The sequence below is a fragment of the Montipora capricornis genome, chromosome 14 (genome assembly GCF_036669925.1).
Source record: "Montipora capricornis isolate CH-2021 chromosome 14, ASM3666992v2, whole genome shotgun sequence".
Classification (NCBI taxonomy): Eukaryota; Metazoa; Cnidaria; class Anthozoa; order Scleractinia; family Acroporidae; genus Montipora; species Montipora capricornis.
Window position 1 is genome coordinate 25,884,082 of NC_090896.1, and position 12,500 is coordinate 25,896,581.

Here is a 12,500-nt window from a genome sequence, read left to right on the forward strand (position 1 = left end):
TTTTCGGCCTTTTTCAGCATCTTGAATTAAGAAAAGCTAGAAACATGCCAAGTGGTTCAACTGAAGCCCTGATTAACACAAAAAGCAAAATTCAGCCCAAGTAAGGACTTCCTGGAATGTAAGATGAACATCAGCGTACGCAGCTTTTTGCGTGTCGTTTTGGAGGCCTGATACCGAAAATACACTGCCAGCGGTTGTATAAGGCATTCAAGCTGCTATTCTCGAAAAGAAAAGAATGATAATAATCTTAATAAGTAACGCTTAATCTTTCTGTCGACATTTACAAGTTAATCTGTAAAATTAAAAACCAAAACCACATTCGGACACTGTAGTTTAAATCTGGGCGTGGTCTGTATCATGTGGCCTTCCCTTACCTTGACAAGCCATTGTCAATTACACATGTCATAAGCACCTGTTGTCATGCTCAAATATTTAAATTTTCTAATTGCACTTTAACTTCTTTTCCTGAGTCTTTGAAAAGGAATCCTACCATAACCAGTGCATCTTACCGTCCACTGATGATAATGCAGCATACTCTGTTCATATGAGCCCACCACTTAATTTCACAGACTATTCCCCTGCTGGAACTGCGAAAATGGCGCGTTCGATTCTCTTAAAATAAATGTACTCCGTACTCTGGTAGTTAAGGCGGAGAGACAGCCATAAGCCAATAGGGACCTTAAGAACCGACGACGAGTTCGTGGACAACGACGATAAGAAGTGTAAATACACCTCGAGTGCCCTTTGCGCATGACAACACTGTTGCAATTTTGCCGTTGAGGAGTTAACGTAAGTGTTTTTGTCTCCTTTCTCCATATTTTATGGCTCTGTTGTAAATATAGGCCATGTAATTAAATTTGTTCTCGTTTTATGTTTCTTCGAAGCTGCTTTTTTTTCGCTTTAATTGAAAGTTCCTTTCATTTTACATTGTATTTGTAGAGTCGCAAGCATGAAAAGATGTCTCAAGGCGGGAAAACAACAAAGAATATGTACGTACAATAATTTGCATTCTTTGCAGCGAATTTTATCCTTTTGGAGTAATCTTGTTAATAATCAAATGGCATAGTAGTTTGTTTCGTGCATGCTTTGGTTTCACAATTTCAAATACATTTGAATTCAATGTTGATCTCTGATTTGATTTAAGGTGGAGGAGAAATACTTCAGTAAATATTATTTATTACTAGATCACTTCCACGTTGTATGTACTAGAATTCATTTATATTCCTACCGAAGAAGATCATGTCGAACAAACCCGCATGTGTGGTAGTTGTATTGTGCAAGATCAGATATTCGAAGATGCTTCAATGGGTTTAACTGCTAATATCGCAAATGTCAACTGATCTTTGTTTATGCTGTTAAAATTCTGGAAAAGTCATAAAAATTTCCTCAATCGGATGAAAAACAGCAGCACTCCTTTGCACCAAACTCTTACTGAGCGTATTGTTGACGAATCTCACACTGTTGAGAAAGGGTTAAAGGTTTGTTTGTTTTTCTTTACTTTGTTTAATTATTCTGAGAACAAGATGTTGGCCGAACACTAAGGATTATTGTACACGCGAAAGGTTCTTTATGTTTCTCGTTTGTCAATTACAGTTGAAGTCGACAGACTGTCTTCATTGTCTATATAGTCTCATATATTTAACATTTACTAGAACATTAATAAATCCAACAGTTTCATTGTGTGCTTGAAAGTTCTCCTTATTGGTGGCAATAAACCATTGTTACAGTTCTGTGCTCAGTTACCAGGACTTTGAATAAAAGCAAGGCTGGAGATGACCTTGCTTTGATACAAACCTCACTACTTTTCTTATGTAATAGTAATAGTGATTTACATGAGAAAAGCAACGAGTTGTGTGTCAAAGCGGGGTCAACTCAAATTATTCTCAGACCCAGGACAGTGCAAGGCACAACCTTAGCAGGGCCGTAGCCAGAAAAAAAAAATATGACTGAGGCAATGTCCATGATTAAATTCTCTTCGTAGGTGTTTATGATGAGTACATTTTAAACAGGACGCTGCAATAACGCTTTATTTTAAAATATCACGAAAAAATGACTGAGGCAAGTGCCTCGGTCTGCCTCATACTGGCTACGGCCCTGCTTAGAACTGACACATAATAAAATATGGACTTTGTCTTATCATCAAATGAAACTTTATATATATTGAGTTTATTTAGGTGGAATGGTGCACAAGTAAATATCTGACCCAAAAAAACATATTTGCCATTTTTGGACGCTAAAATGGTGGGTTCGGGAAAACGGCCATAAATTCCCTTAAACATGAGATATCGATAAAGAAATTTAGGGACAAACACACCTTGCATAGGGCTATAAACCGGATAAATTGTAGGTTGAAAAAGTGTAAGAATTTCGCAATGGATAATTATGTGCCTAGCCTTACATACGTATGATGGTGGCAATCTGGCCTTATATCACATAAGGATTCCCAATTGCATAAATCCTTATGTGATATAAGGCCAGATTGCCACCATCATTTTGATGCTAGCGGGACTTCAAACGCGATGTTTGACGAGTTAGCCGAAAGGTCTCTGATGAGTCCCTTGGCTGGGATGAAACAGGTTTCTTTGAGAAATAACATGCGCGCAATGGGTATATTACCTTTGCAAACGGCAACATGGCCTTAAAATTACTTGCCGAATTGGACTTTAGATGACATCGATCATAAAAAGTGTACGTTTTTACGGCATATTCTTTAGGCGTTCAAAAGAGCGATTCTTAAATTAAGGCGGAAAGAGAGTGAACTGGGTGAACTTTATTAATGACGGAAATATCCATCGGTTGCCAGTGGTTTTAACGACTTAAAACTGATTGTTAAAACCACATGTCGCACATCTGGGCAGAACATTGAAAATACCATAAACAAACCGTCCAACGCTTTTGTCCTCATTTTCAATTTTTTTTTGGTGGTGGGAGGGTCAAATTTGAAAGGAGACAAGAAGTTACAAAAGTGGTGACAATACGTCTAGAGAGAGGGAGGGAGGGAGAGAGAGAAATCGAAAATAATGCCTATGCAAATTTTTGGGGGATAAACAACAGGTATTATGGGATTTGAGAAAGTAGAAAGTAACCAAGAGTCCATTACCCAAGAGTAAAGTTTTGCGTTAAAATAAAAATATCCACCAAATCGGCGAACTCGATGTTGTATCCAATTCAAATTTCCCGGTTTTAAGATTCTTTGTGCATTGTATTTGCTTTATAACTTGGTTTAAAACTAAAAACTTTGCTGATGCTAATTGACTCTTGTTATAACAAAAGCAGTGCTAGTTACAGACTGGCAGTGGCATTAACCAGCAAAGACCATGCATGAAAATGACAACGACAGCAGACAGGGAAATGGCACTTAAACGGGAAAGAACTGAAATTACAATGGTATAACAACGGATAAGCCAATATCAAGGAAAATTGTAGCGACAAATGTAATTATTTTAATTTACTGAAAGGGAAACAAAACAGCCAATAAAAATCACAATAGCGGTGACTTGAATGGCATGTACATGGGAAATGGCGATGGCACAAAAATCAGTTTGGATTGCTATAATTTCAGTAGTCTTTAGTTAGCTCCTTCACACATTTTGTAAAACAAAACAAAAAAAATGTATAAAACTAAAAGATAGCATTTACCAAGAGATCTTCATCAATTTCTTTCAATTTCTTTTCGTGAGCTCGGAACACTGCGCTTTTTATGTGTTGTGATTGGTTAGCTCTGAGGTGATAAGAAAGTAATAATTTATTCGGTACCTAGCAGCCAAACAGTATATATTCTTGCCTGAGCAGTTTCGTCCGTCTCCAACATATCCCTCCTTACAAGTGCAGTTATATGAACCATTGGTGTTGTTGCACACGGCGACATGGCTGCAGTTATGTTTTCCTGTTATACACTCGTCGATATCTGGGATGACATCCAACAAATTATAATTAGTAAAATATATTTTTACTTTCAATTGGAAATAAGTCACTGTCCACGTAATCGTTAGACACTGTATTTTGTTCTCATGCCTTTCTCTAAACGCAGCTTTATGCGAGTGGAGTATGTAATAATAATAATAATGATAATGATAATGATAATAATAATAATAATAATAATAATAATAATAATAATAATAAGAAGAGGAAGAAGAAGAATAAGAATAAGAATAAGAATAAGAATAAGAATAATAATAATAATAATAATAATAATAATAATAATAACATTGTTCACCCTGTGCCTCAACCCTATTGCTTGGAAGTTGAGAGCCACAAGCGTGAGGAGTTTAGATTGCTATAATTTCAGTAGTCTTTAGTTAGCTCCTTCACACATTTTGTAAAAAAACAAAAAAACAAAAAACAAATGTATAAAACTAAAAGATAGCATTTACTAAGAGATCTTCATCAATTTCTTTCAATTTCTTTTCGTGAGCTCGGAACACTGCGCTTTTTATGTGTTGTGATTGGTTAGCTCTGAGGTGATAAGAAAGTAAAAATTTATTCGGCACCAAGCAGCCAAACAGTATATATTCTTGCCTGAGCAGTTTCGTCCGTCTCCAACATATCCCTCCTTACAAGTGCAGTTATACGAACCATTGGTGTTGTTGCACACGGCGACATGGCTGCAGTTATGTTTTCCTGTTAGACACTCGTCGATATCTGGGATGACATCCAACAAATTATAATTAGTAACATATATTTTTACTTTCAATTGGAAATAAGTCACTGTCCACGAAATCGTTAGACACTGTATTTTGTTCTCGTGCCTTTCTCTCAACGCAGCTTTATGCGGGTGGAGTATGTAATAATAATAATCATAATAATAATAATAATAATAATAATAATAACATTGTTCACCCTGTGCCTCAACCCTATTGCTTGGAAGTTGAGAGCCACAAGCGTGAGGAGTTTAGATTGCTATAATTTCAGTAGTCTTTAGTTAGCTCCTTCGCACATTTTGTAAAAAAACAAAAAAACAAAAAACAAATGTATAAAACTAAAAGATAGCATTTACTAAGAGATCTTCATCAATTTCTTTCAATTTCTTTTCGTGAGCTCGGAACACTGCGCTTTTTATGTGTTGTGATTGGTTAGCTCTGAGGTGATAAGAAAGTAAAAATTTATTCGGCACCAAGCAGCCAAACAGTATATATTCTTGCCTGAGCAGTTTCGTCCGTCTCCAACATATCCCTCCTTACAAGTGCAGTCATACGAACCATTGGTGTTGTTGCACACGGCGACATGGCTGCAGTTATGTTTTCCTGTTAGACACTCGTCGATATCTGGGATGACATCCAACAAATTATAATTAGTAACATATATTTTTACTTTCAATTGGAAATAAGTCACTGTCCACGAAATCGTTAGACACTGTATTTTGTTCTCGTGCCTTTCTCTCAACGCAGCTTTATGCGGGTGGAGTATGTAATAATAATAATCATAATAATAATAATAATAATAATAATAATAATAATAACATTGTTCACCCTGTGCCTCAACCGTATTGCTTGGAAGTTGAGAGCCACAAGCGTGAGGAGTTTCGATTGCTATAATTTCAGCAGTCTTTAGTTAGCTCCTTCACACATTTTGTAAAAAAACAAAAAAACAAAAAACAAATGTATCAAACTAAAAGATAGCATTTACCAACAGATCTTCATCAATTTCTTTCAATTTTTTTTTGTGAGCACGGAACACTAAGCTTTTTATGTGTTGTGATTGGTTAGCTCTGAGGTGATAAGAAAGTAATAATTTATTCGGCCCCTGACAGCCAAACAGTATATATTCTTGCCTGAGCAGTTTCGTCCGTCTCCAACATATCCCTCCTTACAAGTGCAGTTATATGAACCATTGGTGTTGTTGCACACGGCGACATGGCTGCAGTTATGTTTTCCTGTTAGACACTCGTCGATATCTGGGATGACATCCAACAAATTATAATTAGTAACATATATTTTTACTTTCAATTGGAAATAAGTCACTGTCCACGTAATCGTTAGACACTGTATTTTGTTCTCATGCCTTTCTCTAAACGCAGCTTTATGCGAGTGGAGTATGTAATAATAATAATAATGATAATGATAATAATAATAATAATAATAATAATAATAACAATAATAATAATAATAAGAATAATAATAATAATAATAATAATAATAATATTAATAATAACATTGTTCACCCTGTGCCTCAACCCTATTGCTTGGAAGTTGAGAGCCACAGGCGAGAGGAGTTTGGATTGCTATAATTTCAGTAGTCTTTAGTTAGCTCCTTCACACATTTCTTAAAAAAAAAAAAAAAAAACAAATGTATAAAACTAAAAGATAGCATTTACCAAGAGATCTTCATCAATTTCTTTCAATTTCTTTTCGTGAGCTCGGAACACTGCGCTTTTTATGTGTTGTGATTGGTTAGCTCTGAGGTGATAAGAAAGTAATAATTTATTCGGCACCTAGCAGCCAAACAGTATAAATTCTTGCCTGAGCAGTTTCGTCCGTCTCCAACATATCCCTCCTTACAAGTGCAGTTATATGAAGCATTGGTGTTGTTACACACGGCGACATGGCTGCAGTTATGTTTTCCTGTTAGACACTCGTCGATATCTGGGATGACATCCAACAAATTATAATTAGTAACATATATTTTTACTTTCAATTGGAAATAAGTCACTGTCCACGAAATCGTTAGACACTGTATTTTGTTCTCGTGCCTTTCTCTAAACGCAGCTTTATGCGGGTGGAGTACGTAATAATGATAATAATAATACATAATAATAATAATAATAATAATAATAATAATAATAATAACATTGTTTACCCTGTGCCTCAACCCTATTGCTTGGAAGTTGAGAGCCACAAGCGTGAGGAGTTTGGATTGCTATAATTTCAGTAGTCTTTAGTTAGCTCCTTCACACATTTTGTAAAAATACAAAAAAACAAAAAACAAATGTATAAAACTAAAAGATAGCATTTACCAAGAGATCTTCATCAATTTCTTTCAATTTCTTTTCATGAGCTCAGAACACTGCGCTTTTTATGTGTTGTGATTGGTTAGCTTTGAGGTGATAAGAAAGTAATAATTTATTTGGCACCTAGCAGCCAAACAGTATATATTCTTGCCTGAGCAGTTTCGTCCGTCTCCAACATATCCCTCCTGACAAGTGCAGTTATATGAACCATTGGTGTTGTTGCACACGGCGACATGGCTGCAGTTATGTTTTCCTGTTAGACACTCGTCGATATCTGGGATGACATCCAACAAATTATAATTAGTAACATATATTTTTACTTTCAATTGGAAATAAGTCACTGTCCACGAAATCGTTAGACACTGTATTTTGTTCTCGTGCCTTTCTCTAAACGCAGCTTTATGCGGGTGGAGTATGTAATAATGATAATAATGATAATAATGATGATAATAATAATAATCATCATCATCATGATCATCATCATCATCATCATAATAATAATAATAATAATAATAATAATAATAATAATAATAATAAAATCATTGTTCACCCTGTGCCTCAACCCTATTGCTTGGAAGTTGAGAGCCACAAGTGTGAGCAGTTTGGATGGCTATAATTTCAGTAGTCTTTAGTTAGCTTCTTCACACATTTTGTAAAAAAACAAAAAAAAAAAAAAACAAATGTATAAAACTAAAAGAGAGCATTTACCAAGAGATCTTCATCATTTTTTTTCAATTTCTTTTCGTGAGCTCGCAACACTGCGCTTTTTATGTGTTGTGATTGGTTAGCTCTGAGGTGATTAGAAAGTAATAATTTATTCGTAGCCTACGTAGCAGGGCGGTTTTTTGTCGAGGCGGGCGCACGAGCGGCGAAGCCACGAAATTCGCGCACGAAACACGCGAGAACGAGCAGCGAAGCCGCGAGCAAAATAAAAACCGCTTGCCCGGATACTGCCGCCCCCTTCACATCATTTTGACACCAGCGTGACAACTTGTCCGGTTTCAATTTCCCCAGCCAATCATAGGCTTGATAGTAATATGAAACTTCGCGAAAGTGTGGCGCGTTTGGCAAGAAATCAAAACAAATCCTCATGCTCTTTCGTCTTTTTCGATGGCTACGAAGGGCGATACGCCGAAAAAGCCTGCCAATGTTCAACGGGCTATTTCAAGCGTCAATGATAATTGCAGATTGTGTTGTTGTCCGCTAAAGATTAAATACGGAGAATTAAAAAAAATTCGTATATTTTAACGCAAAACCTTTTCAAGGTCTCGAAGTGCGAAAGGATGCATACAAGGTCTGACTTTGGCAGAACTCTGTTCACATATTGGACTGGAAATTGAAAAATCAGACACGTTCTCTGATCGAGTATGTCATGCCGGTGTTAGGAATATACGGAACGCATTTGATTTCCACACCTTCATCGCCTCAAACTTGAAAAGAGAGAAGGATAACTCGGCTGTGATGGAAGTTGATGACCATTCTGGTAGATTCAAGCGTCTTTTGCCAACAACTATTTCATCGCCAGATAGAAGTCCTTAAGCCAGAAAAGGGAAAAAAAGCAACTGGACAAAAATCATCAGCGAAAAAATCCTTAAGTTTTAAAGATGTTTCGAGCTCTGTGGTTAACACTGACAGCAATCACAACGAACTCTCTACTTTAAACACAGCGGATGACTCACCTCAGGAAGCTGGCGAACTTTTTCTCTCATATCTAAACGTGAAGACTTACTTGAAAGTTCAAGCACCGAAGCTAAAGTGGTAATTGTTAACCCGGGTGGTCACGTTGAAACGTTCAGCTCGTTTCATGATAAGACGAAATCGATAATAGTAAATCTGTACAGAAAAAAAAAGGAAAACGGTTGCGAATTTGACATTCTGTGTGTGATTCGTCGACCACAATCGCCGACACGGCTCGATGTAGAGCACTGTCTTCTTTTAAAGCGGGAAGGAATGCCTTTTCTAACACCGTCTCAGCGGAGCAATAGAGAAATTGAGGTGGACTCTCTCGAACCGCATTCAGTGCTTCCGTCGTAAGTTCCATTGCCGTGCAGTTCAGCGACAACATTTCGGAAATCTGGTCGTCTATAATACTTTTCAACGGGGCAATGACGATCACACACGTTTTCGATGAAGAGATTTCTTCTTTGGCAAGAGCGAAGGCAGTATAGATCATGCTCTTGCCAAAACCTGTTGGCAAAATTACCATGACGTCTCTCCCATGAAGAAGATTGTTAATAGCCGTTTCCTGCTCTGGCTTCAAGACAACTGCACTATTTCCCGACGAGTATTCAAGAGCGACAACGCTCTAGTTAATGCTTCTGCCATATTTTGATTTTGTTTTGACGAGAAGATTTGTTCAGTCTCTCGAAACTCTCCCAAGGAAAATTACCAAAATATTTGATTGACGGGCGAGCATTCTGAACCAATCGAAACAATCCGTACGCTGGCATACGGACCGACTCAAATAAGCCCCTCGTCCGTGCAGGCGGTTTTTCAGTTGCTCCTGCTCCCAATCTCCTCTCGGTTTTTCTGGCCTCGCCCGCCTTTATTACTTAGCAACCAAAACCGCCATGCTACGCAGGCTATTCGGCACCTAGCAGCCAAACAGTATATATTCTTGCCTGAGCAGTTTCGTCCGTCTCCAACATATCCCTCCTTACAAGTGCAGTTATATGAACCATTGGTGTTGTTGCACACGGCGACATGGCCGCAGTTATGTTTTCCTGTGAGACACTCGTCGATATCTGGGATGACATCCAACAAATTATAATTAGTAACATATATTTTTACTTTCAATTGGAAATAAGTCACTGTCCACGAAATCGTTAGACACTGTATTTTGTTCTCGTGCCTTTCTCTAAACGCAGCTTTATGCGGGTGGAGTATGTAATAATGATAATAATAATAATAACAATAATAATAATAATAATAATAATAATAATAATAATAATAACATTGTTCACCCTGTGCCTCAACCCTATTGCTTGGAAGTTGAGAGCCACAAGCGTGAGGAGTTTGGATTGCTATAATTTCAGTAGTCTTTAGTTAGCTCCTTCACACATTTTGTAAAAAAACAAAAAAACAAAAAACAAATGTATAAAACTAAAAGATAGCATTTACCAAGAGATCTTCATCAATTTCTTTCAATTTCTTTTCGTGAGCTCGGAACACTGCGCTTTTTATGTGTTGTGATTGGTTAGCTCTGAGGTGATAAGAAAGTAATAATTTATTCGGCACCTAGCAGCCAAACAGTATATATTCTTGCCTGAGCAGTTTCGTCCGTCTCCAACATATCCCTCCTTACAAGTGCAGTTATATGAACCATTGGTGTTGTTGCACACGGCGACATGGCTGCAGTTATGTTTTCCTGTTAAACACTCGTCGATATCTGGGATGACATCCAACAAATTATAATTAGTAACATATATTTTTACTTTCAATTGGAAATAAGTCACTGTCCACGAAATCGTTAGACACTGTATTTTGTTCTCGTGCCTTTCTCTAAACGCAGCTTTATGCGGGTGGAGTATGTAATAATGATAATAATGATAATAATAATAATAATAATAATAATAATGATAATAATAATAATAATAACAATAATAATAATAACTGGACTGGACGTTGTGTCCGTCTAACACCGTTGTAGGAGTGATCGAGCTCTACGAGCAACTATTGCCAACACGAATATATTACAGTCACAAGGTGCGAGCCGGACCAGCTACTGAAGTGGCATGTAGGCTATGCAGTAGATCAGCAGAAACAGTTTAGCATATTCTAGCTGGATGTCCCACCTTGGCCCAGAACAAGTACTTGGAAAGGCACAATAACGCCTTGAAGATCCTGTTCTTCGAGATCCTGAAGGACGCAAACCTTATTGACAAAGTCCCACCATGGTTCTCCCAAGTAAAACCCAAACCGCTTAATGAAAACGACCAGTTTCAAGCCTACTGGGATGTCCCGCTCTATGCTGAGCACACCGAGGTGAGAGCAAACAGAATCGATGCCCGTTTTATCGACCACCAACAGGAGAAGGTGATAGCACTAGAGATGAGCTGTCCATGGATTGATAACCGAACAAGTAAGGAAGAGGAGAAGACAGCCAAGTATGCCCCCCTAAGATGGGAGATAAAGCGACAGTACCCTGGGTACGATGTGCAACAACACAACATCATTATTGACGTGCTAGGTGGATGGTCCACAGACATGGAGGAGGGAATGAGGAATTTACTCGGGTCAAGAGTGAGAACTAAAGGAGTCCTGCTAAAGATGCAGAAATCGGTCTTATCAAGCTCTCTTAATATTGCCCGCACTTTTAAAGTAATCACATAAACTTTACGAGCAATATAACACGAATTTCATTTCAGCAAAGGATATTATTGTAAAAAAAATGTATTATTATTATTATTATTATTTTTTTTTTTATTCTTTTTTTTTTTTTAATTTTAGCAATCACTTATTTTATATTTTCACATAGTTTAATAGATTTAAGTGGATAATACTTTTAGAAAGATATTTGTAAATAGGACTTGAACATGGTGTTTTTAATGAGCTCCTGGGTTACGATTAACGCCCCAGGTAGCTTTAAGGTATTGACATTCAAAAGTTTCAAACTGTCATAATAATAATAATAATAATAATAATAATAATAATAACATTGTTCACCCTGTGCCTCAATCCTATCCCGTTTGAAAATTTCAGACCTAATGGTAGACTAATTAAGGCCTAATTTTTGAAACATGAATAGGGCCAGATCAGACCTGAAAGTATCCTTAATAGCGAAGCCTGAATACAGCTTTATGAAACCTCACAGTAACCTTAAAATCAAGCCTTAAATAACTTAAATTCTAAAGGCTTGAAAGCCTTAAGAATTTTAGGCATTAACATTCAAAACATTTAGGCCTGAATGAGGCCATAAGAGAGCCTTAATTACCGCCCTAGCGCCCAAGCGGCGATTGAATTACGACACGTTAGATTTGACGACCTTTTTAGGCCTACAGAAAGCCTGAATCAGGCCCGAACCAGTCGCAAACTTGAAATATCCAGACCTGAACATGGTCAGAACGATCTATCGAATTACAGGAAAGCACGTTATCGCACGATCGAAAAACATTTTACTTCCATCCGCGACCCGTCCACGACTGTTCTTGACTTTAAAACACAGGAACTGGACATACCTTAAATGATGGCTAATTCTTTATTTTCTCATTTTATAGCCTTTGCTGAATTCTTTCCATCAGCGTCATATAAGCTAATTAGAAGTACTACATGAAGAACTACTTATATATGTGAATGATCGAACATGAAACATTCAATGCATGTAGGGGAAAAAAACTACGAGAAGAATTTCTTCCGAACCAATAACTTACAGCTTTGAGAAAAATCATACCTGTCCTACTCTAATGTGGTAGTTACACTTGCCCATGATCAGTCGATCCCGAAAACAATAATGACAAACGAACTACATGTGCAGCATTTTTAACCTGTAACGCAAAATTTCTACCCCATAATAATTATTTACCGTGACAGGAGAGTTTCACAATTTTAGATAATC

The 12,500-nt window shown here is 37.1% G+C and overlaps 2 protein-coding genes across 2 annotated transcripts in view; both read right to left on the minus strand.

The window, feature by feature from the left end:
- The window catches only part of LOC138033212 (uncharacterized), a 25,221-nt gene extending 21,317 nt beyond the window's left edge, over window positions 1-3,904 (minus strand). The window contains exon 1 of the mRNA XM_068880977.1: window positions 3,785-3,904. The gene's annotated coding sequence lies outside the window, so the exon portion shown is untranslated. The remainder of the gene's footprint in view (window positions 1-3,784) is intronic.
- The window catches only part of LOC138031794 (fibrillin-1-like), a 40,121-nt gene continuing 31,319 nt past the window's right edge, over window positions 3,699-12,500 (minus strand). The window contains exons 13-20 of the mRNA XM_068879415.1: window positions 10,212-10,334; window positions 9,568-9,690; window positions 7,098-7,220; window positions 6,459-6,581; window positions 5,771-5,893; window positions 5,142-5,264; window positions 4,519-4,641; window positions 3,699-3,907 (exon numbers count right to left, since the gene is read on the minus strand). Of these exons, the coding sequence (XP_068735516.1) occupies window positions 3,699-3,907; window positions 4,519-4,641; window positions 5,142-5,264; window positions 5,771-5,893; window positions 6,459-6,581; window positions 7,098-7,220; window positions 9,568-9,690; window positions 10,212-10,334 (1,070 nt within the window). The remainder of the gene's footprint in view (window positions 3,908-4,518; window positions 4,642-5,141; window positions 5,265-5,770; window positions 5,894-6,458; window positions 6,582-7,097; window positions 7,221-9,567; window positions 9,691-10,211; window positions 10,335-12,500) is intronic.